This window comes from Capra hircus, chromosome 7 (assembly GCF_001704415.2).
Source record: "Capra hircus breed San Clemente chromosome 7, ASM170441v1, whole genome shotgun sequence".
Classification (NCBI taxonomy): domain Eukaryota; kingdom Metazoa; phylum Chordata; class Mammalia; order Artiodactyla; family Bovidae; genus Capra; species Capra hircus.
Window position 1 is genome coordinate 79,932,559 of NC_030814.1, and position 24,150 is coordinate 79,956,708.

The following is a 24,150-nucleotide window of genomic DNA, read 5'->3' on the forward strand; positions in this document are numbered from 1 at the left end:
ACCCACTGCCGGGACTTGGTCCCACTCGCCCGGCCGCGCGCGCTCGCCCGGATGCCGACACCCGAGCGATCGCCGAGAAGCGTTCCGGTTTCCGCGTTTCCACTGCTTCCAGGACCAGGGCAGTGAGCCGGCACCTAGAAAAGATGTATCATGGGCAGAAAGAGACAACAGGCGAACCGGAGACGTCACGCCAAAAAAAAGGGGGGGGGGAGGGCAGAGGGGGTATTTGTGCGAGAGAGGCGCAAGAGCTGTGTGTGGGTACACCCGAGTTAGAACTTCCTTCTTCCCTCTCCCCTCCCCTTGGTTCTTCTGGCCTGCCTCCCGCCTCCCCCCACCCCCATCTCTCCTCTCTCTTTCTCTCTCACACACACACATGCACACACACTTGTATTTTGTGCTGTCGTAAAACCCACGTGTCCAGCCGGGAGGCTGCCAGAGCGTGGAGCAGAGGAGCCGGGACGCGGCAGCGGCCAAGAGCCCGCCGCCGCTGCTCTGTCCGGCGCCTTGGTCCGCCCCGCACTCCCGCGCTCGGAGTAACTGCTCTCACGCCTTCCGCAGGCCTCCACCACATCTCTGGCTTGTGGCCCCGGAGGGTCCCGGGGAGCCGGATCTCTAGCGCTCTGTTCCCGCGCTGCCCAGGGGCATGTAGCGTACCGGGGGCGCACACTCTCTTGCACGCTCGCCAAGACAGCACGCACAAACCCGCCGGGCAGCTCCGAGTTTTCGGGTAAGCGTAGCTCATCTAGGGCTGAGGGTCTTGGGCCGCGGAAATGGGAGGCTGGAGGTCCCGCGCTGGGGGCGGGGGGGTGGGGTGGGCGAGACTGTCCCGCCTCCTGGCGCCGGAGGCCAGCGCGGCTCAGGCGCTGCGCCACTCGGGCTCGGGTCGGCTTCGAGCGCCGGCAGAGGGCGGGGGCTGAGTCCTGCCGCGGAGTTCCGCGGGGAAGCGCCCTCTCGCCGGGCTTCGACAGCGCAGGGTGGGAGCTGGGCGCCTCGAGCCGGGAGGCAAGGCAGGGTGCACATAGCTACCCTCGCGCGAAGCCGCGGCTTCAGAGTAAACTTTGCGCCCCAACCGAGTTGGGAAGAGGGAGCCGCCAAACCCGGCTGCCGCCGGCGGAGGCAAGGACTCAAACTCTTCGCTCCAGGGTCTTGGCTGCAGTCCTCCCCGCCCCTCTCGCACCAGGCCCTGAGTCCGGCTCACGCGCACCCATCTCTTTGCCCTCTGTCCCCAGCTTGAATCTTTGGACATGCTGAAGCCCGGAGACCCCGGCGGCTCGGCCTTCCTCAAAGTGGACCCAGCTTATCTGCAACACTGGCAGCAACTCTTCCCGCACGGGGGCGGAGGCCCGCTCAAGGGCGGCGGTGCCGCGGGTCCCCTGGGCGCACCACAGCCTCTCCAGCCGCCGCCACCCCCGGAGCGCGCTGAGCCCCAGCCAGACAGCCTGCGCCCGCGGCCAGCCTCGCTCTCCTCCGCCTCGTCCACTCCGGCTTCCTCCTCCACCTCGGCCTCCTCTGCCTCCTCCTGCGCTGCCGCTGCCGCTGCCGCCGCCGCCGCCGCCGCGCTGGCGGGTCTCTCGGCCCTGCCGGTGGCGCAGCTGCCGGTGTTCGCGCCTCTGGCCACCGTCGCCGCGGAGCCTCTGCCGCCCAAGGACCTGTGCCTCGGCGCCACCTCGGGCCCGGGGCCCTCCAAGTGCGGAGGCAGTGGCGGGGACGGCCGGGGTGCCCCGCGCTTCCGCTGCAGCGCGGAGGAGCTGGACTATTACCTATACGGCCAGCAGCGCATGGAGATCATCCCGCTCAACCAGCACACCAGCGACCCCAACAACCGTACGTAGCAGCAGCCCGCACGCTCTCTTTCGGGGAGCTGGCTCCGTCGAGCGCGGGCGCCCGTCCAGGAGGCGCATCAGATGAGGGGGACCCCGGGTGGTTGGCTGTCCGGGCCGCGGGCCTGTACCTCCCTAACCACTGTGACCAAACTTTTCTGGATTAGAGAAGGAAGGAGAACGGCTAGGATGGCGGGGTGGCCCCCATGGGTTTCCTCTTGCCCCTTCTCTCATTCCCTGCTTCCCAGTCCCGAGTCTTTAAACCCAGTTTTCCTGCGGACCGAGCAGCACAGACCGCCGCCCTGCCGCGGCATATTGCGCCCGGCGCCGGGCGGGTTCTAGCAGCGCGCGATGGGAGTGCCCTGGGACCGGCCTGGTCTGGCCTTCGGAGGGACAAGACAGGAACTCTCAGCGGTTCTGGGGAGCGTGGATTCCAGGGCTGATTTCTCCTTCTGTCTATCTTACCTCTGGGGTTAACTGTGTCAGTTTATTTTCCGACCGTGGGGTTGTCGGGGGACCAGCAGGGAGCTGCTGGCTGGCCGGACCTCTAGTAGGAGTTTTGGATGGCACTGGGTCAGTCTCTCCCTGCAGGCAGGCGTTATTCTTAAGTTTACTATTCATTTTAGGAAAGAAGGAAAAGAAAAAGAAATGCCAGTTACTTAGTGAGAAAACATTTCTGATTTCAGGCCAGGGTCGTTTCTTGCGGATCCCGCATTCTCCGTGCACCTTTGATCCTGCAAACGTTTACAGTCCGTAGCCACGCTTGTGGGCTCACACATCTTTTTTTTAAAATGAGGGTAATAGTAATTTAGTATAAGAAGCATATTCTTCTTGTCCCCACGTAAACGGAAAATGCCTAAATTAGCATCAGTTTTCTTCTAGCGTCCCTTCCTGTATTCACAATTTCAAACCCTTATCACAAGTGTAGTTCCATTTTGAGGCTTTGAAGTAAAACTCTAAATGAACACCAAAAATGTATTATTTATGTTTTATATCCAATTCTTTTTGGTCATTTCAGAAGTTATGCTATGTTTACACTTTTTGTGTTGTGATAAGTTGCAAATACATTTCCAGAGACCCCAGGAGAGAACATTAAAGCGGGTTAAGAAAGTTAGGTTGAAAGCAGTTCAGGATTTGAAAGAGCAACACTCAGCTACTTTCTTCATCTCATTCCTTCATCTAGCTTCTCTGTCAGCAAAGTTGACTACAAATGTGTATGATCATTCTATTTTGATCATGTCCCTTTTTACAGAATGTCTACCATCCTGCAAGCTTCTTAATTCGTTGTAAAAACAAAATAACTACAGGTTTTAGTTAGTGAAAGGACTCCCAAATTTATTACTTTGATTTAAAACACTGGGAATGACCCTAGTGATTGAGATGTATTAACCTTTTCATAATAGTTGGAAATAATTGTTTCAATGGAGATAATTATTGTTAATAAGAAGAGCAGTTGTATTTACTTTTTTCCTTTCTAGAGTCTGAGGCTAAAGCATTGGGTTTACAATGAGGGTTTCAATTCACATTTGTTCTGCAGTTAAGGGAATTCTTGTATTTCAGAGTTCCAGAAAATGCTACAAAGCCATGTTGTCTGAATGGACTTAAAAAAAAAATACCAACTACTGAATTCCTTGATGGTGTTGTTTTCAAAGCATTTCTATTTAAAAAATATTAAAAGCTAATACTTTACTAAAAAGGTATTTCTTTCAGTGAAGTATAATCACTGTGGGCTGAGAGTGCTTCATCAAACTTGCAGACTTTCTTCTGAATTAAGTCAGTGCTGGGAAAGACACCAGCAGGGCAGCCCCAAATCCCTGCCTGTATGCTGAGCTCCCCATAGTGTTTACAATGCAGTCTTGAGGTTTAATGCATTTTCATCAGAGAAAAACCTGGACTAATCAGAGAAAGAACTGGGACAGAGTCCTAATTAATAATATGACTGTTAAACCAGTTTATTGTCTAGGTACCATTTTTCCTGGTTGGAGGAAATGAATTGTGATTTATTTAAATTACTCCTATTGTGTTAATATTCTGATATCTCCTTTTGAGTTGACTGGACTGCTTCAGTGGGCAAAGTGCAGAGGCAAAGACAGGAAAGAAAGGAAGTCAGATTCCCCTATTAGAGTTACACTTCATGTTGCTCTCTAATTAAAAGACAATTGAGAAAGAAAATAGAAAGCTGAGCTGGGTGGCTGTGTAATGCCAGGAGACCAGGTGTGCCATGCTTCCAGGAACCTCTCTGGGCAAGAGTAGGCACTCATTTGAAACCAGGAGATGTGTTTTGCAAAGACAAAGTGAGAAGCAATTGAGTTTAATCTAACTAGAGGATCAAAACACATCAGAAATGCATAGAGTGGGAAATTTTTTTTTCCTTGGCAGAGGAAGTTGATATTGTCACTTGAAAGACGGTGAAAAACAGTTTCACCCCATTCCCAGGTTGTGGTGGGGTGAGAGATGGACAGAAGGGAATCACCTACTAATTTATCATGCACAGATCTTTTTAGTTTTCCTCTTAGTCTATTGCCCTTTCCCTCTAAAAGAATTCTGTGAAGTGACCACTCAGCATTGGTTCATTTTTATTACTTTGTATGTAAAAGGGTATTGAGTCGTTTTGTCTGTTCTTTTTACAAGGCAAAGGCACCTCCAAACTTGTCTTTTCCCTTTAGAAGAGTAACTTGCCTGGGATCACCAAGGCAGTAACACCTGTGAATCAATCAGTAGCACTCCTTTCTCTTGAAACTGTATTGGCATCTATGGGAACTGCCATAGGGAAGGCATAGTGAAGGGTGTTGCAGCTCTGTTTCACACATAAAAAGACTGAAAAACAGCAGAAACTATACAGCCTAGCCCGGTGAGCTCTTCTAGTATATATCTAACTCTGTGTATGAAGTTATTCTATAATTGAAGTACACTTTCCACCGAACCTCTCAGTGCTTAGTTGCCTCTTCTTGCATCTGTTTAAAGTCAGGTGGGACTTGTGTAAGGTAAATGGGAGATGGGAGACCTTCCATCCTCTTCTTGTATTACTCCCCTCATTTGCTGACAATTTGCTTGACGCCATTGATTTCGTCAGGCTCTGTTGCAGCGGCAGCCTCTTCTTGGATTCTGGGAGCTCAGTGCGTTGTTTGAGACCCTGTCACTTTTCTTGGAAGGTATTGAGCAGCAGCCAAGCGGCGCGCTGAACGCTTATGTTTGTTCGGAAACGGCTGGCCTAGCCACTTTGCTCTTCATATCTTTTTAATTTTTGATTAAGATCATCCTCCCTTCTACCTGGGAGAGAGGAGGGGGCTAAGCCTGTCCCGGGTCTCTCTGCGGAGAACTGAGTCGGGGCATTCCGCAGCTTCCCCAGCAGGAGGTCTCTGTTTCTTCAGATATTTCGGGGAGCCCTGCTGTGCAAGGAACAGCGCTGGGAACAGCACTGGCTCGGGCACAGGTGTAGGAGTTGGGGCCCCTGTTGAGTTGAGGCTCCCCTGTTGGTAGCGCCATCCTTTCCGAGGGTTTGGGGAGAGATACTGGAGAGAGAAAGAAAGCTGGGGTTTGTTTAGTTGAGAGGTCAGGGCGAAGAGATAAAAGGAGAGTGAGTGTTTTCTGACCTTCCCTAATCTCTTCCCACCCAGTTGGAAAACGCAGGTCCTGTTTGGGAAGCTCCCGAGCCCAGTAACCCAACCAGTGGGATCTTCCTGACACCAAGGCACACTCGCTGCCCTACTCCTCACTGTCAATGGCCCTCGAGCGACTTAGATTTCAGACCAGGTCCTCGGTGGGAGGGAGGCGGCTCGGCGTCAGCGTGTGGGCTTTTGTGTCGTTCTCTTTTTCTTTTTCTGCTTTTTGTGTGCAGGCCCAAGCCCCATCCCGGAACACACATGATTTAGCTATTTTACATCATCCGTTATCTAGTGCTCTGAAACTGAACATAGAGCCATATATTAGATTGAGGTTAGGAGAGGTGGCGACTGTTTATTTAAGGTGATAAAATGGTCCATCAGCAGTAATCTCCATCGATATGTGCCACCAGGAGATGAAGGATGAGGGGACAAGCCACAATTAATTGCCCTATAGTTTTGTAGGAGAGAGTGGAGCCGGCCCAGACCCGCTTCGATCTCCTCTCGCGCCTCCTATTCATCATCTGCGCATTGTATATGGCGGCCTCGCAGGGGCAGGGGCCGGTGAGGTTTATCTCTGCGCAATATTCTCTCGCCCTCACACACTGGCGCTCCCATTTAATTTATTAATACAGTCATCGGGAGACAAAAAAAAAAATCACTTTTCCTCTTTCTTTCCCTCCCCCTTTTGTCTCTCCTTCTTGGTCCCAGGGCCAAGCCGGCAGCCAGGCCGAGCAGCGGAAGCCTGACGCGGCTGTGATTCGCGGGCAAAGCTTTAAACCCGCCTAGAAAGAGTCCCGCAGAAGGCTCCCCGCGAGCTGGGCCACCCCGCGGAGGCCGAGACCACGCTTGGCGGCTCCCCTTCCTGGCCTGCCTCGCCTCTGGATCCGCTCGCTCCTAGCCCCGGTTCCGGGAAGCCTAGAAGACCCCTTCCCAGGGGAGGAAGGGGGCCGGGCCGGTGGTGGGAGCGCCGGAGTGCGGGTGGTGGCGATCACGTCTGGTCTTGTAAGAAAGCCGTTCCCTGGCAGCCAGCCGGGCGAGGACTTCCACATTCCGGTTAAGTGCTGAGGGGCCCGGCGTCCACCCCGCGCAAGGTCCATCACCATCCCAGCCAGCCGGCGTGATGAGAGGAGAGTGCGCGCTGGAATCGGGCGTCGAACCCACGTGCGGGAGACTCCCGGCCACTGCACTCCTCCGGCCCCGGGCCCGTGTCGGCTGACCCCCTCGGCGACCCTGAGGGTCCGCGCCACCCCCCGCCCCACCCCTGCTACGAAGCAGGCGGAGCTGCCAGCAGGCGGCACTCCCGGGGCCGCGTCGCCGTCGCCAGGCAGGGATCGATGGGCGCCAGCCCCACGGGGCTTGGCCTCAGGACAGAGGGCGGCGACCTCGGCGGTGGTCGCAGAGAATTTATAGCTCTGCAGTTACCACGGTCCGGGCGGGGAGGCAGGCTTTTCAGCTGCTCCCCAGTTCCCTGTCCCGAGCACGCGTGAGGGCAGGAGAAAGCGGCGGGGAGGCTCTCGGGAGCGAAGGCCCAGCGTGACGGGAGCGTCCCCAGGGGTCCCAGCTCCGCCTGTGCCCACACGCGCCTGTCGAAGGGCCCTGGAACGCTGTATATTTCACCTTTCCTAGAATGAGAAATGAGATACCAGAGGACTCTGGCCTCCTTTGCCCCTTTTGCCTTAAAAGAGATCCATTTTCAATTACAGGAGCCCCACGTGCTCTTGTAAAAACATCCAAACAGTACAGAAGGATAAGGAGCGAAGAGTGAAAGTCGGTTCTTCACTCCACTCGGTCTGGCCTTTTGAAGTCAGTGCGTGAACAAGTCTTTACCTTAGTGATACCTCCTCCTCATTCAGAGACCAATAAACAGGAGCTTTAAAAGATCTGTTCAAGATAGAGACCATGATCTCATATTCCCCAGTGCTATAATGGCATCCAAATATCTTGCTTGGAGAGTATAATATCTCTCACGATCCTAAGAGACAGTAGGAACATTTGTTTGCCTCTTCTTTATGAAATCAAATAGACATATTATGTATTGTTTGGCCTAGAATGCTGTAACATGTATTATATATATTATTTTTTATGTGTAGTTTAGGCATCTAGCCCACTTCTCCCTCAAATCTTTTCATGTAGGTGTTGGTGGCTTGCTATCTAGAAGACACTAGAAGGTGTTGCTGGCTTGCTATCTAGAATGTTTGTCCACTTGGGCCACATTTGTCAACCCCAGGTAATCAGTTACTTGTTTTAGCCATTCTTAGGCTCCTTTGGGACTCTTGAGACATATGTCAGAAGTCACATATTTTCAGTGACAGAAGCTGTTTCTATTAAGAAACAGTAATGTTAGGATAACCTGTATTTTGACGTAATTGGTCAGCTTTTGGGGTGGAATATTTTGAAATAGCATGAAGTCGTTTATAAATGATGATAACTTCTATTGGATGGACTAGACAGTGGATTGGCATTGCCTATCCTGCAAGTATTCTTCGACATATTGGGAGAGCCTCTGCTTGTCACTCTGCGGAGTGCTACTATTGTTCTAACACTTCACGGAGACAAATGAAAATTCCTAAGTTGAAGAAGTGCTTTAGAGGACATCTTTGAGAAACGACTAGACATACTCTATCACGCATAACAAAAAACAGGAATATGCTTGTCTGTGTGGGTGGTGGCTGGAGTTGGCACCTTTGCTCCTTATTTTATTGCTGATGTAGTTGGTATGATGTTACAGGTTGTGGTAATCTTGTAGGTTGACAGAATCTCTGGTATGGACTGTTGGGGAATGAATACCAAATGCTCTTTCTTCTCATACTTTGTTTCATTGAGCCAACTAGAAAGGAAAGTCTGTTAATCAAATCCCCGGGGTGATTTATTTTTACTTTTACGGGCATATTGCCTTTGCTTATTGTCATTTGTTTTAAGCTATTTCTGCTAAGGTGCTGAAAGGCCATTTCTGAAGTTAGGCACTAAAATTCAAAATTATGGACATTATCATCTTACTTTTCAAATCATCCTCTTAAGTTAAACTCCCCAAACCCCAGAGTGTGGAAAAGACAGAAATCTCTTTAATTCAATCATGCTACAACACTTTTGTAGCGCCCCCCCCCCCACCCCTAGTCACCACCAAATAGTGACTTCAGTGAAATATTTCAATTCTATTGATTGAGTTACAAGTTTGGATATAAAATTCTCCTGGCTTTCATTAATCTTAGCTCTCTAGATTTGGAGGCTTTTAGAGTCAGGTGGACCTGCTGGTGAATCTTTGCCCCTTTCTAAGTTTATGGTCCTTGGTTAAGTTATATTGCTCATAAAGCCTCACTTGCCTCATCTGTAAAATGGGAATCGTGATATTACAATAATATAGTGGCTGTTTGGTTGAAGATGGGTGCCTGGCACACAGGTAATTGGTAATTGTGAGTTTTAATTGTCTTTCTTTCCATGCCCCCTTCCTCTTAAAGTTTTTCTTTTCACAATCAGAAGCTTGAGAAGGTGTGAGAAATGAGTACATTCTGGAGGAGTTGAGAGTACCTCCCTCCATCTAGGCCCCAGGGTCAAAAGCATAGCCTGGCACAGTTTTGATGGTTAGTTTGTGTTGCTGAAAGAGAGGTCCTTTGTGTGACAGCAGTCCAAGGGGCATGGTCACTTCACGACCTGCGGAAAGAGGTTGCTACTTTCCACTTGAGAGGCCTGGGGACACCCTCAAGAAGCTCCAGATAAAGGTCCCCTCATTCTCTGGGCTCTTTGGGGAGAAGTGTAGGAGGAGCCGGCTGAGGCGGAGGCACAGAGGGCTGGAGCCCTTCTTCACTGAGATAGGATGCTCATGTAGTCAACCTTCAGTTCACTGTGAAGCAATTGAGGAAAATAGGGGATCACTCACCAAGCTGGGTTGCCATCAGATGTTCCTCGAAGGTTGCTCCATGACTCACTTGTCACGAATTCTTTGGGCATTTCAGTTGTTCTAGCACGGATAGAGTACACCCAGGGCCATCCACCAGGACCGGCTGTGACTAAGGCTGGGCACAAGTGTCCAGAGTGTGATCCGTCGCCCAGTGCTGGCGCATCCGCTAGTGCCCAGATCTTGCCATCTCTGCCAGTCGGGGCTCGCCCTACATCAGGCCCAGTGCCACAGGGCTCTGCTGGGCAGGGGCGCCGCGGCTCCCCAGGGAGGCTGGGCCAGAGAGGCCGGTGTCGTCGGCGGGCGCCGAGACCGCGTCCCAGAGGCAGGTCCGCCGAGCCGGGGCGCAGACACGGCGGCTCCGCCAGGCCCATTAATAACCCGGAGGGCGCTGCGATCCGACAGCATGGTCGCCGCAGGCCTGCTTCCCGCGGCTGCCGGGCCTGTTCCTGCCGGGTTTCAGTCGAGGGATACCAGGCGTTCTCAGCCGGCCGCCCCAGAGGGTGTAGTGTGTGTGTGAGGCTGCGGGTGTTGGGGGGGGGGGGGGGGGGGCTGGGAGAGGGGTGGTCCCCTCATGCGCTGGCTGCTCTGAAGGCTTCTCTAAAGCTCTCACTTAGTTTGTAATGTAAAAAGAAAAAATCGCATTTAGCCTCGGTATTAACCGTCTGGGAGGGATTTGGGGCCCTCTCCAAGGAAACTTTATCTTCATCATTAAAGACCCATTATTTTGATCATTACATTTGCTGTTCGTTTTTTCTCCGGGGTAGAGGGCTTCGGGGAAGAGCTTGCACGCAAGCACAGGGCACCCCAAACCCGCCAGAACATCCCCCTGTCTACCCCCGGCTACAGTAGAGCCGGGACCACCGCAGCGCTCGAGAGACCCTAGCGCCAGGGCGCCCTCTGTGGCTGGGGTGTGGGACTGCGGCTCCACCGGGCCGCGGCCGGCTCCGCCCCCTCTCATGGACCTTCTCGCGGGAGCAGAGCGCGTATCGAGGACCCGGGGGTGGCGGCTAGGGTCGCCCGCCTGCTCTGGTGATTTTGAAAATCTCTTCGTAAAGGAAGGAAAACCAAACATAGCCAAGATTCCACCAAGGTAGAATCTCTCCGAGGTTCCAGATGGGTCGAGAGACACTTCCCTCCTGGTACAACGATAAAGACACCTCGAAACACCACGCAGAGCGAGAATAGGGGAGAGGGTGAGAAAGAGAATAGGGAGGGAAGCCAGGCAGAGGCCGGGAGAAGCCGCCAGCTGTCCCGTCGGTTCCTTGGAGACGACGACGCCATCCGCAGGCTGGAGGACGGCTCCGGAGGCTTGTGGAGGGCGCGCGGGGTCCCGACCCGGTACCAGACAGATTTGGGCCCGGTGAATTCCAAGGGAGAGCGTCGAGTCCACCTCTCCCTCGCAGGCGCCTCGGCGCCCTCGCAGCGTCACCTCCCTCGCAGGTGGCTCACCCGGGCGGGGAGGCTTGTTGTCTCGGGGTTTACCAGGGGTTAACACTCTCCCTTTCCTCCCCTCCCTCTCGCGTGTCTCCGGCAGGTTGCGACATGTGCGCGGACAACCGCAACGGCGAGTGCCCCATGCACGGGCCGCTGCACTCGCTGCGCCGGCTCGTGGGCACCAGCAGCGCCGCGGCCGCCGCGCCCCCGCCGGAGCTGCCCGAGTGGCTGCGGGACCTGCCCAGGGAGGTGTGCCTGTGCACCAGCACCGTGCCCGGCCTGGCCTACGGCATCTGCGCGGCACAGAGGATCCAGCAGGGCACCTGGATCGGGCCCTTCCAGGGCGTGCTCCTGCCCCCGGAGAAGGTGCAGGCCGGGGCCGTGAGGAACACGCAGCATCTCTGGGAGGTAAGTCGCCTGGTCACCCAGGACCTGGCCACCCGGCAGAATCTAGGCCCATATAGAGCCTCCTTTGTTCCCCAGAGGGCAGTGGAGACAAGATTTCTCTGGTCATGCAAATATCTGGTATTTGCAGCACCTGCAGAAAAAGAGGTGCCCATAGCAGCCCAGCCAGGAAGCAGCCCAGGCTTACAGGTTTCTGAAGGTGGAATCACCTTAACAAGCTTCCAGTCCAGCTGCGATAGCTTTGACCCTTGGTCTCCCTTGATCTTGAGAAAAAGAGAAAACACCTGAGGAAATAAAACAGAGGCGATTGGGCATGGGGATGTGAGCTAGGTGAATTTTGTGTCCTATTTTTAAGCTCTTCCAACATGTTTTTGTGTTTGTCCACTGGGCAAAAAGGAACATAAGCATAAACAGGAGGAAGGAGAGTCAGGCTTCTTTTCTCCAATACAGACAATTCCGTAAACGCGGAATGTGAGAGACTGTAACACATTCCACAACTTTCAAAGTGCCCAAAGTAAAGCAAGACTATATTGTGAATCAGAAATCACAAATTCTGCTTCTTCTCTGGCAAAGTACAATTGTTCAGATAGAAAATCATACTGTACGAAAACTCTGAAGTGGTTTGGTGTAACCCAATTGATAGTACTTCAACAATCTTACCTGATGCTGTTACTTAATCAACAATGTATTTGAAAAATATTAACCTGAGAGTTGTCTCAGAGCTTCATGGTTGATTACCAAGGTCCATTCTGAAAGAGACAAGTCTCTTAATATAGGTCCTCCCCCTACCAATTTTGGATACTCCTACCCTGGAGAGTTGTTTGTGAAGATAAGGTGCCGTAAGTCTTACCCTTAAGCGATATGTAAATCTGACCGAGACCAGGGAATATAATGGAATGGGATTAACCAGAAAATAAACATTTTTAAACGGCCAGGTTGGCATGGACCTTAGGCCTCCATTAATGGCTCATTTCTGCAACAGCTTGCACCCCACACTTGGCTCAGTATCCTCCAAGATGACCATTTTCATTGCAAGCTGCCCTTTAGTCACTAAATGAACTTCATGGAATTCAACAGTCTGCTCAGATTTTTGCTGAGCACCTTCTCTGGCCAGCACTATGACTTGGTCTCCAGAACACTTATATGACTGTTGGCAATGGGCTACTATGGCTTGTGTCTTCAAAGCCACCTTTGATGGAGGAGGAGCTAAATCGATGAGCTCATAGAGAAACAGCCCAAGATACTTCATGGTGGCTGTTGGGCTATGTACCATACAGTTACCCACAGGTGCACTGTGCCCAGGCTCCCAGGTTCCAGTTCACACCTAAACAGTTATTGGAAAACAGTTACATTTTCAGTCTTTCAGATTAGGATTCTTGAATGAGGGGAACATAGAGATATATTTATGTTACCAAATAGTGCTTTATTTGAAAACAATTTTATATAGGGAAATAGGGCAGGAGAAAATGGTTGCTACGTTGAGGCAAGTTAGACATTAGCATTTTGGGATAGGAAAAACTGAGAAGTGGGAAATAAAGCATCTGATTCTGAAATGTTTCCTAGTTGGTTTTTGTTTCTGACTAGTTAGTTGTAACCTCCAGTGTGGTTTAAAGTTTGTAAAACAGTTCCAGGCACTTTTCATGTTCCAGTGGTATTATTAGGAACTCTGTACCATACAGCTGAAGGTCTGCCAGTACTTTTCTGAGGAAATTGAAAAGCAATTGTTTAGTGTACAGATTTATTCTATCTGAAAGTGTTAAAACTGAGCACTATTATATTGCCCTCTGATGCCTTGAGGTCAGTGCCTATTTTTAGAGTGCCAGGGACAAAGCCACAATCATGAAAAAATCCCATAGTTTATTGTCGTTGTTGGTTTTCGTTTTCCTCAAAGGCTTTAAATGATTGGGATGTTGGCAGGAAACCACTGTATAGGTAGAATGTGATGATTTTTATCAATAATGAAAACTATGGATTCTTTTTTCTGTACCTTTACTTGTACTTGATCAAGTTAAAATTCTGTTGCAGTAAGGAGACCAGGGAATTTCATTTGTTGTTGGTGGTGATGCTTTGGTAGATAGAGTGAGTTTTATCTGTTGCTTGAGGTATGTGAGTTGAGTGTGTTGGGGATTGGTGCATAGACTTGGTTCTGTGTTTAGAAATAATACTTGTTGGGTTTATGCTTGAATGGTCTACTTCTAAAAAGGACATAATCCGTTTATCATCTGTAAGAATAGTTATAATGACATGCCTGTAGAGGATTGAAGAAATATTAAAACTGTGACCATGTAAAATGTATCAGGCTTCTGGGAGATCATACAAAATGTGACTGACTGAGGTCAGGTAACTTAGTGCCAGTGTCCATTTGTAAGATGAAATACTTTAACAGGTTTCAGATGTTTACTAGTAATTACTTTTTAAAATATGAAGTATAAGTTTATTTTTAAGCATTATGATTTATTACTTTTATGAAATATGACTATTTGGATTAAGTTACACTTATAACAAAATTCTAAATGTTGAATTGTTCCTTAGACTTTAGTCTTTCCTTTCAAATCTAAATTTTATTATGAAAAAAATTTTAATTACTGTATTTTTTATATTAGAATCAGTAATTGGAATACACTGTAGGTCTATAGGAAACTCTTGGCAATAATTGTTTAATGACTCATGTAGTAATTATCCATTTTGAAAACATACTTTTAAAGATATCTTCTAGAATACAGATCGACATAAAGCAGATCTTGAAAAAATTAAAAGAATTGAATCATGACTATTACATTGTAAATGTTAACTGGAATCATTTCTCTTTCTCACATTTTTTCGTCACTTGCTGATGAAGAAATGTCTTTATATTTAGAGTTCAATACTCAGGACCTGATGGATCTTGCTAAGGTTACTTATCTTTATTTCAGTACAATAAATGGATTGCTAATCTTTTCCCATCACTGTTTCCAAGTAGATGATGGATTTTCGTTTCAGTTTACAGTTCATTGTTTTTAGTGTGGTTATACTTTATTATACACATGAAGGCTTATTACAGAAACAGATTCACCTTAGTTACTCCTTTTGTTTAATTTTTTAAAGCTCTATTTTTTTGTAGAAAAATGACTTTTTAAAAAATATTTAAAGTATATCAGCTATGAAGAGCTTGATTGTAAGTGTGATGTCATCTTTTAGTTAATATTTTCTTTTTGTATAATCCTGGTTCATAAAAATATAATTTTATAAAAGTTAAGTATCATACCGCTACCTTCATTATGTTTTGACTCTTCGGGGTACCGTGGGAAATTCTAAGAATTTTTCTTTTTTAGCAATAATCCGAGGTAAAATTTTTTGTGTGCCTTAAAGAGGTTAACATGCTAAAAGTCAAATTTATCATTTTGGGGGGCCAATTTCTTTTAGAATCAGAATTTTAATGTATTTTACAAAAATAGTAAATTTAGATCTCTTAAAATAGAAATATAACTGGATAGATTAAATAATCACTTGCCTTGCTTGTATACATTTATTCCAGCAAGACTTGGATGCATGATATATTTCTAGCTATTTGGCCATAATGGGAAAAATCTTTCTAAATGTTTTGCAAAGAAAACATAGTCTTTCTCAGCGACTAGGTCTTACTGATGAGAGTGAGATAATTTTGTCCTAATGTGTTTTCTAATAAAGAAGTGAAAAGGCACATTTGATTCCAACATTTATGAAAACATTATCTCCATTATTAATGTGCCCCTTTTCCCTTGAGATAAATTAATCTAGTCTGCACATGGTTTCCCCTTTCTGCTTAACATCAGACTTTAATATGACTGGACCTGAGGAATGTACACAGTGTATACTTCAGATTCTACTGGAAGAAAATACGGAAGTTTAAAATAAAGTTACAGTTTAAGATAGGTTAGAATTACTCAGGCCTTTCAACTCAAAGTCTGATCTGACAAGAAGTTTTAACAACATTGACAAAATAAATTGCGCTTATTTTCACCCTAGAAAAGTTACTCTGTTAATTGAAAATGTAGTAACTTGTTAGGATTACAGTCAAGGTATTAGAAATTACACTAACTTGGAGTACTTTCCAATACTTTGGAGTTAATTTTATAGAATTTCTCTTTGCCTAGGTTAATTTGAGTGTCTCGTTTTCATTTTTACTATGTAGAGACTTTCATTATTTTTCTTCAGAAAATCAAGGGGGATAATATACAGTGGTCCTTTTTGTGGTTTGATTTTGTGCCATAATATTTTAGATTTAATAAGAGGTTTACTTTGAAGCAAATAGTCTATTTTTCATCATTACTATTTAGCTTAGGTCAAAAGACATTAATGAAAACCAATATTAAAAATATATTGCACGCTACTAAATGTTTATATTTCAAAGCCATCACAGGTAATTGGTACTAGAAGGAAATGAATTGATCTCATATTTTAAATGTATTATGTATGTTTTCATAAGTGACCGAGTTCCATATGTAGTACTGTACACATTTGTATATATTTAGATAGTAAAAAAGCCACTTGAAAAGAGTAATTTTAAATTGAATAAAAGTAATTTAAAAATTCAATTAAAATTATTTAAAATTTTTCCAGTAATTGTACTGTGACTGTATATTCCATATTTTGCTCTATAGACCTGGGTTCATTTTGGCCTGATTCACCAAAGTACCAGGGGACAGGATTATATAGCTATCACAGCTGTATTGAAGTAAAAGTATGTTTCTCAGCAATTTATCATTTAATATAGCAGACTGTCGTTTCAGTTTTGAGCGTATTGACTTCATGAAATCCAAATATTCTCCTTCAAAACAAATCATAGTAATGTTACTATTATGTTTTTAATTATGCAGAGGAACAGCTGGTGTATCTCGTTGACTTTGCCTCATTTGATTTGAAGATGTCTTTTATAGTGGTGCCCATTTGATCGAGTGTGAGCATTTTGTAGTTTTACATAAACTGTAAAACCATCTGCCGCCTCTTGGAATGGTTTCCAGCATTGTGTTAAAAATAAAAACTTAGTACTTAAAGCTGGCTTTGAAAAGGTCATTTAAAGTCCCGATACTCTTGGCTTATGTACCAAATGCCACCCTTGGTTTTCTAAGTCCAAAAATGACTCTGTTAAAAAAAAAATAGCCATTTGGAAATTCTCATGTCAGTGAAGCTTAATCCAGATATACATGTGACTCTATAGTGTTTTACTTTTTTAGTTGCAAATGCTGTATAAAGAATGATGTATTCTGTATCTGAAGGACTGTCTTTCTGATCAGTCAGTTCAGTTTATCTATTGTTTATAGATTCCTTCTTTTGATAGCATTTTGTCCGCATGAAGAAAATAATTCCTAAGTTTTTTGTGGCCCATTCCATATTTTCTTACATTGTATGATTTTTTTTTTTTCCACACTGGGAAAAACAGAGAATGGAGATTAAAATAGACAATGGAAATTAAAATCAGAATTGTGGAGGTTACTGGACAAATGAAACCTGCTCTCCCCAGTCACTCTGTGGCAGCAAGTGATTTGATTAAAATGTGGTTTAGGTAACACCGCATCAGAGAAATCTGCAGGGGAGCCTTTTAATTTTATGTGTCAATTAAGGCAGTTTTACTTATTCAAGGAAATCTATTGTGTTACCCAGAAACCATTTATAGTTGTTGTAATGTTGTGAGTTTTAAAAAATTTTGGTTGAATATGAAAATCTTATCTTTTACTCAGCTGAGAGATCATGTCCACAGTATCAAAATTCTCTTTTCTCAGAGGGTAGATGTGATACTTTGGTGTTTGGTCATTCTAAAAAAAATGCAGTGCATGAAACCATTATGAGACCGCCTTGCTCCCCATTCTTTCTTTCTTTCTCTTTTAGACTCATATATACTCCCAGATTTCGTGAGTTCAGACATTCCTTGTGTATTTACACAAGAAATACAGACTCTGGTATAACTACTTAGCATAAAAGCCAGAGCAGCCAGAGCAGCATATACTTTTCCTTGTAAGCGTTTGCCACCTCACTCAGATAAGTTACAGAATTCCATTATCCAAATTGTTACACATGTGTGACAGAGGTTGACCTTTCGTCATGTCAATCCTTTTTGTGTAGGCCCCAGGCTCCAGCCTAATGGCTCAAACCCTGATTTACTCACTGTAATAAGGGCAGGAGGTCGAGCAATTGTCAGGCTGCCTGTTCGTACTCTTCTTGGAGCCTGGTTGAAGGCTGTTAACACAAAGCTTTTCAAAGTGAATTTACAACCAGCGCCACTGACAGAGGCCAATCAGTGCACCATAAATGTCAGGTTAGTGAGATTGAGCAGTAAGTAAAGTACTGACAGCACACTATTGGCTGGAATCAATTGGCCAAGGTTTAACTGAGAAGAGCAATCTCCTTGTGGTGGTCTTCGGGAAAGAGCGAAGTGTGCAGCCGGGGTTTCCAGGTAGGATCTGTAGGTTTACCTGTAAGGGTTGGAATGTCATCCGCTTGCGGCAGAGCATCCAGCATCCTGGTGTTGATATGCTTCACAATCTGGGAGTTCAGAGTGGTGGAGCCTACTGACTCTGAGTTGGGTGGTTAAAAAAAAAAAAAAGCCCCAGCATTAGAAAGGAGAGATAGAAAAAAACTGTTAAAATATGGGGCTGTCAGAATTGGGAGACACATCCAGTGTGTTACAATTCAGTGAAAGGTAGTTTGTTCAAATTGCAAACTGTACCAGGGAATTTCCACCAAGGCACAGACATAAATAAGCCCACTCTTCCTGGGGCTCAGCAGGGTGAGACTTTCATGGAAGTCACTAATGAGTGATTATGGGTTGAGGGTCTGAATATCCATGAGATGTGGTTTCTCTACCAGATGAATGTTTTTATCATTTTGTGTAATGACAGCCTGGACAACAATTCATTGAGCTCAGAAGGCATCAGCATTAAAATGGAGGAATCCATTAAAATGCTGTATGCAAGGATTTATAAATTAGGCAATTTCCTTGATTATTGCAATCATTTACAAAATTGATTGTTCCAGTGTGGTATAGACAGATTTCAGCACTGATCATTGACAACAAGCACATTCTCTGATATCTGTAGCTACTGGTCACTAAACCAGGTCACTATTCCTCACCCCTCTGCTGTTCTTGGTCTCAAGGTCAGGCAGACTGATTTCAAAGAAGTTATAATTATGAAATTTCACTTGTCTTCAGAGGAGACTCACCTAAGCTGTGAGAGTAGGTAGGTCCAGGTTGCTCTAAAGGTTGTTACATTGTTTTTATATTTTAATTCTAAATTGGGGGGAAGATATGGATAATCCTGATATGCTTCAGATCAGCAGGACAGTTTTGAGATGTTGCCAACTTAAATGGAAATAATTTTTGCAAATTGCAGCTGTAAATATTTGTTTGATTGAAGATCTAAAAGTCAATAATGTGTTTTATGTGTTGGTCCGTAGAGTTCTAATTATCCAATAGATATATTGTAGAGTCACTGGATTTTAGGTCAGTTAATTCTGGAAGGCATAATAAAGACATTGTTACAAGTGTGAAACACTCAAAATGCTGCAGATTTTCCTATATATGAACACACACAAGTTCACTTGGTGCTTAATCACTAACCACAAACCACAGAGTTGTCTTTATTCCTGAAATATCAGAGATGGGCATGCCAAATGTGTCTGCAGAGCTCTGTTCAATGAAAGCTAGCCGTGCAGTTTATGCTTAGTACAAAATAACTTTAGCCATTTGTTTTCAATCATTTTGTTTTTAATCATAATTTTCCCCTTTTGGAACTCTAGCACAAACTGGGGTTTGTAAAAGAATAACACTTTATAAAATTGTTTAACACTGTGGGGAAGGCAAAAAATTGTTCAGTTTGTCCTGATTTGAATATATTATAATTTGATCTCGAGATAGTTCCTTGTTTTAAAGTGAAGATGATACGTTGTGGGAAGGCCTGTGGCTTGGGGACACTTTGCACTTACTTGGCTACTGTCACTTAATACTGTAAATAAGAAGTTCATTTTCACTTTTAATCAGTTGTAAAATTCACAGCTTAAAAATTCAGTACAAAAGGCAGTGTTTTCAGTACTGTGTCTTGATATGATCTCTTCATTTTTATTTAAATATTTCTCTACACAGTATTCTGGTTTCTGTTAAGAATTAGAGGCCGTGTCACTAGATCTGTCTTAGGAGATCTTAGAATGAGGCACTCAGTTTTATAGATGTTTTTGCTTGTCCCTTTGTACATTTATTTAATAAACCAACACCTCATGCACATGTTTGTCAAATAATGATATGGGATTAAGCCCATTTTATTAAAATGAACAGTATTTTTCCCTCTCTGTGATCGTTTTAAATTAAAGCTGCCTCAGATAATGAAGTGTCGTCTATAGAAACATTCAGTGTAATCTAATTCACTAGAAAGTTCTTAAGTGCTTTTTAATTGGAATCAAATTAAATGTAATCAAGTCATGTTTTCAGTATCTTGTAAAGCACTGGGGCCTTAAGTGTTGTTAGCACACTTGGGAATATTAATGTTTAGTGCAAAAGCAGCAGTGCTAAATTCTGAGATATCCTTGCAAATTCCAAAACGGTAGATAACCCATAAATAAATTATATGTTAGAGTGTAATGTTTTTAGAACCTGTTGTGTTTATCCCAAACTAATATTCAAATTCATTTTTGATGTGTGAAATGCACAAATAGTTCCTGGGGCAGAGAATCCTGAAAAGTATTGGTCTATTGAGGAAAGCAGTTAATTTCAATTTATTAAGATTAATTGCAATTTAAAATTTGGCCTGGTTAATCTACAAAGAAAATTTAATTATAAGCTTTAAAATAGTAGAAATGAGCTTTTCTATTAAAAATAATTCTTACCATAAGAAATTTAAACTATATAAAAGTATAAACCAAAGGTAGCCATTAATGATGATTTTTATAATAGCCTTTTGAGAGATAACTACGTAATGTGACATACATTTGTTTGTATATGCGTTGTATATACATTGAATCACAGTTTGAGTAAAGATACTTGTGTTATTTCCTTAATACCACAAAACACATTTTTAAAGCAGCAACTAATGGCACCATTTTCATGGAAGTTCCTGCAGATGTTTAAATTTGGCTCACCCATGAATAGACTTTGTGTCTAGTTCCATCCTCTGATCTCTGTATCTTTCCTCGTGGGAAATTTCAATCTGTAGGCCCCAATGATACTATAGACGCATTTCTACTGGTGTATTCATATGTTTGGTAGCCCATATTAATAAGACCAGAGCTTTTCTGGGATCTAAAGGAAGATTTTAATGGTCCTCAGGGAAGAAGGAAGAAAATTTTTTTCTTTTACTAGATCAAGGTGTTAACAAAAAAGAATCAGATCTCTTTGAAATGCTTTTCTAAGTAAGAATACTCTATTTATGTAGCTGTATTTGAGACTTCAGGGAACATACTTAATTTCTTTATATCTCTTATTTCTCCATATGGAAAAAAGAGCCATATTTGACTACTATACAAATAGAGGGGCAATATTTGTGATGTTTGTGTAATAAAGGAGATCTTTCTCTTTTCAGTTAGGGTTTTAACAATACTTTTTAAGACTAGTGAACTCTGCATAGAGTTATAAAGAATCTCGTTATTTGTTAAACCAAAAGATTGTACATGTTAGACCATGATACATAGCTTGGATTTAATTACTATAAAATCAGGCTTAAAAAATATTTAAATACAAATTTATTTAGCACTGCTCTCAGGTAACAAAGGATTATGTATTAAAGGGATACCATATAGTGTGGAAGACTTCCCTGGTGATGCGGTGGTAAAGAATCCCCTTGCCAGTGCAGGAGACACAAGAGCCGTGGTTTTGATCCTTGGGTGGGGAAGATCCCCTGGAGAAGGAAATGGCAACCCACTCCCACTTCTTGCCTGGAGAATTGCATGGACAGAGGAGCCTGGCGGGCTGCAGTCCGCGTGGTTGCACAGAGTTGGATGCGACTGAGCATGTGTGATACACTTCTCACAACTGAGAATTGACTCCCAATGTGGAAGAGGACAGACTCAGTAAAATCACAAAGGGCCCTAAACCTGAAGGTCTTTTGACTCTGATCAGGAGCAAGTTGTTAGGTAGGTGTGCCCCCACATACTGAATTCTGAATAGAAAAACATCTCCGTGCCCAGCGCCCAGCGTATTGTGATTTGTCAATAAATATTAAATAGCAACAAGTCAGCATAATGGCACCTTTGCCATTGTCCATAAAAATGTGTGTGTAGCTGCGTGTGTACCAGTGAATACTGACATAATAGTGCATCATACAACTCCTGAGTATGTGTCAGTGTTAACCATAAAATGTATGTAAAGCAAGAATTCCAAGTGACAGAGCAAGTTTTAATGAAAAAAGTAGGCGTAAATACTGAAACATGTCATAGAGAACAAAAATTAATCTGAGATTTGTATTTTTTCTAATATATGTTTGCTGAATACTAACCAGGTCTCTCATGGTATCTGGAGTTTTCCCTCTGGCAATCCAATGAAGGTGATAGTCAAACTATTTGACAAGCACCAGCTTAGACCTTGCCCATAAACCTGAATGCCTGTGGTTGTATCTGTGCTCCATGGGCTGATATCAGCTCCAAAGCTACGCTAGCTAGCAGAGCTTTAGCAAAACCACTGAACAGATAATCCATCATGGGTGTAAAGTTTCAGTTTTGCAAGATGAAAAAGTTCTGGAAATTGATTGTATGACATTGTGGATATTCTTCACACTACTAAACTATGGTAACTTTTATAACATGTGCATTTTACCATAATAAGAAAGGAAAAATAACTATTTTCAGTGATTTTTCTTCTAGCTCACTGATTATTAAACTCTAACATCCATAACAATCTCCAGGTACAGGGAGCTCAGCAAAATTCAGTCTGGGGACCTGCTCCCCAAAGATTCTGATTCAGTCCTATAGAAGGACTTAGGAACCTATTTTCTGAACCAGTGTCTCATGTGGTGCTGAGACTACACCTGAAGAAATGAAATGCCAGGCTCTACCTTCCTCTGCCTTACTCCTTGGTTGTCTACTTCCCTTTCTGCTTCCTTCTTTGTCTTGGCTGCTCTTGAGCAAATCCAGTATCTCTTCGGCTTCCCTTCCATACCTGGTCTCATCTGTTCCTATGTGAATTCTACTCTTACACTTGCTTTCATTTCTGCTACACCTTGGCTAATCTATGGGCATTTCCAATCTTCTCCCTTACCACCCACCCTCAAAATAGATAGATAAGTAGATAGATTTTTTTTTAAAAAGATGTTAATATTACAGAGCTACTACCAGACAGCCCTGGTAGCTCAGCTGGTAAAGAATCTGCCCGCAGTGCAGGAGACCCTGTTTCGATCCCTGGTTTGGGAAGATCCCCTGGAGAAGGGAACGCTACCTAGTCCAGTGTTCTGGCCTGGAGAATTATGGACTGTATAGTCGATGGGGTCGCAAAGAGTCAGACATGACTGAGCGACTTTCGCTTCACTTCAACAGACAGGAAAATGGACTTCCCTGGTTTTCATCTTTTCTGTCTTTCTGAAGTCCACCTGACCAGGTATAAGGAAGCAGCCAAAAAGGAGAAGGCTCTCCACAGCATGTCGACTGCCATGTGTAATTAGCACCTTAGCAATCAGGGTGTGCTTCAGGAGGAGGTGGCCTGCTGAAAGGTGTTCAGTAGGTTCACAGGTCCTGAGTTCCAGCTCTCACCGGGTGTGAGCTCTGTGACTGCAAGCAGATACCTTCCCTCCCTTGGCTCTTACCAGCGCTACATCCGATGGCACTGTCCTTTCTGTTTCTCCTGCCAGCCCCTTCTGTGCATCCCAAGATCAAATAGAGAGGCCATATGCTTGCATGATATTTGCAGTTTGCAGCCAACTTTATCTGCAAATGTGCTGGTTGTTTTCAGTCTTCCTCCTCAGGTTCGCATTTTTGCCGGTTGAGGGAGCATGCAGCCTGTATTCTGATCAGAGCTTACCTGATCCTGTTGTTTCAGTTGGTGCCACTTCCCACACTCATCTCTCTTGGATCGTCTATCCTCACTTGGCTGTGGGAAGTTTCCATTTAGATATCCAGACATTGTTTCAAATTGAGTTCACTAATCATCCTCACCTCTGCTGCTGCTAAGGCGCTTCAGTCGTGTCTGACTCTGTGTGACCCCATAGACGGCAGCCCACCAGGCTCCCCTGGGATTCTCCAGGCAAGAACACTGGAGTAGGTTGCCATTTCCTTTTCCAATGCATGAAAGTAAAAAGTGAAAGTGAAGTCGGTCAGTGATGTCCGACTCTTAGCGACCCCATGGACTGCAGCCCACCAGGCTCCTCCGTCCATGGATTTTTCAGGCAAGAGTACTGGAGTGGGGTGTCATTGCCTTCTCCGCACCTCACATCTCTTCAAATAAGCATCTCCTTATTCCTAACTTATAATGCTCTGGTTGTCCTTTTTGATCTATGAGCCCAACATTTTGGAGTTACTATAATGGTGTTTTTTTTTAAGATTTCTTTTTTTTTGATGTGGACTATTTTTAAAATCTTTATTGACTTTTTTTTACAATATTGCTTCTGTTTCTATGTTTTAGTTTCTTGGCTGTGAGGCATGTGAGATGTTATCTCCCCTACCAGGGATCGAACCTTCACCCCCTGCCTTTGAAGGGCAAGTCTTGACCACTGGACTGCCAGGGAAGTCCCTGTAATAGCTTTTTAAAATATTTTTATTCCTGGCAACTAACAGAGTATCTGGCACATAAAAGGCACTTAATAAACACTGTTGATCTCTTTCTATTTTTTAGAGCTGGAGGTTTTATATGCGCAAACTGGAGGATCACTCAAGTAAAAGTTAAGGGTGCATACAAATTATTTTGTAAAAAAAAAAAATCAGTCTAAATATGAATCCTAAATTGTATCCTAGCTTCTGGCCAGAAATATCCATTACTGAAAACCAAATATCCTCTGTTGCTAATAACAAATAAAAGAAGATTTCTTTTTATTCTTGAACTTTGTGACTCATTTGACAGTACTAA

The 24,150-nt window shown here is 44.7% G+C and overlaps 1 protein-coding gene across 1 annotated transcript in view; it reads left to right on the forward strand.

Moving 5' to 3' along the window:
- The window catches only part of PRDM6 (PR/SET domain 6), a 110,868-nt gene continuing 87,077 nt past the window's right edge, over nt 360-24,150 (forward strand). Inside the window, exons 1-3 of the mRNA XM_018050681.1 lie at nt 360-727; nt 1,230-1,824; nt 10,855-11,162. Of these exons, the coding sequence (XP_017906170.1) occupies nt 1,245-1,824; nt 10,855-11,162 (888 nt within the window). The 5' untranslated portion in view covers nt 360-727; nt 1,230-1,244. The remainder of the gene's footprint in view (nt 728-1,229; nt 1,825-10,854; nt 11,163-24,150) is intronic.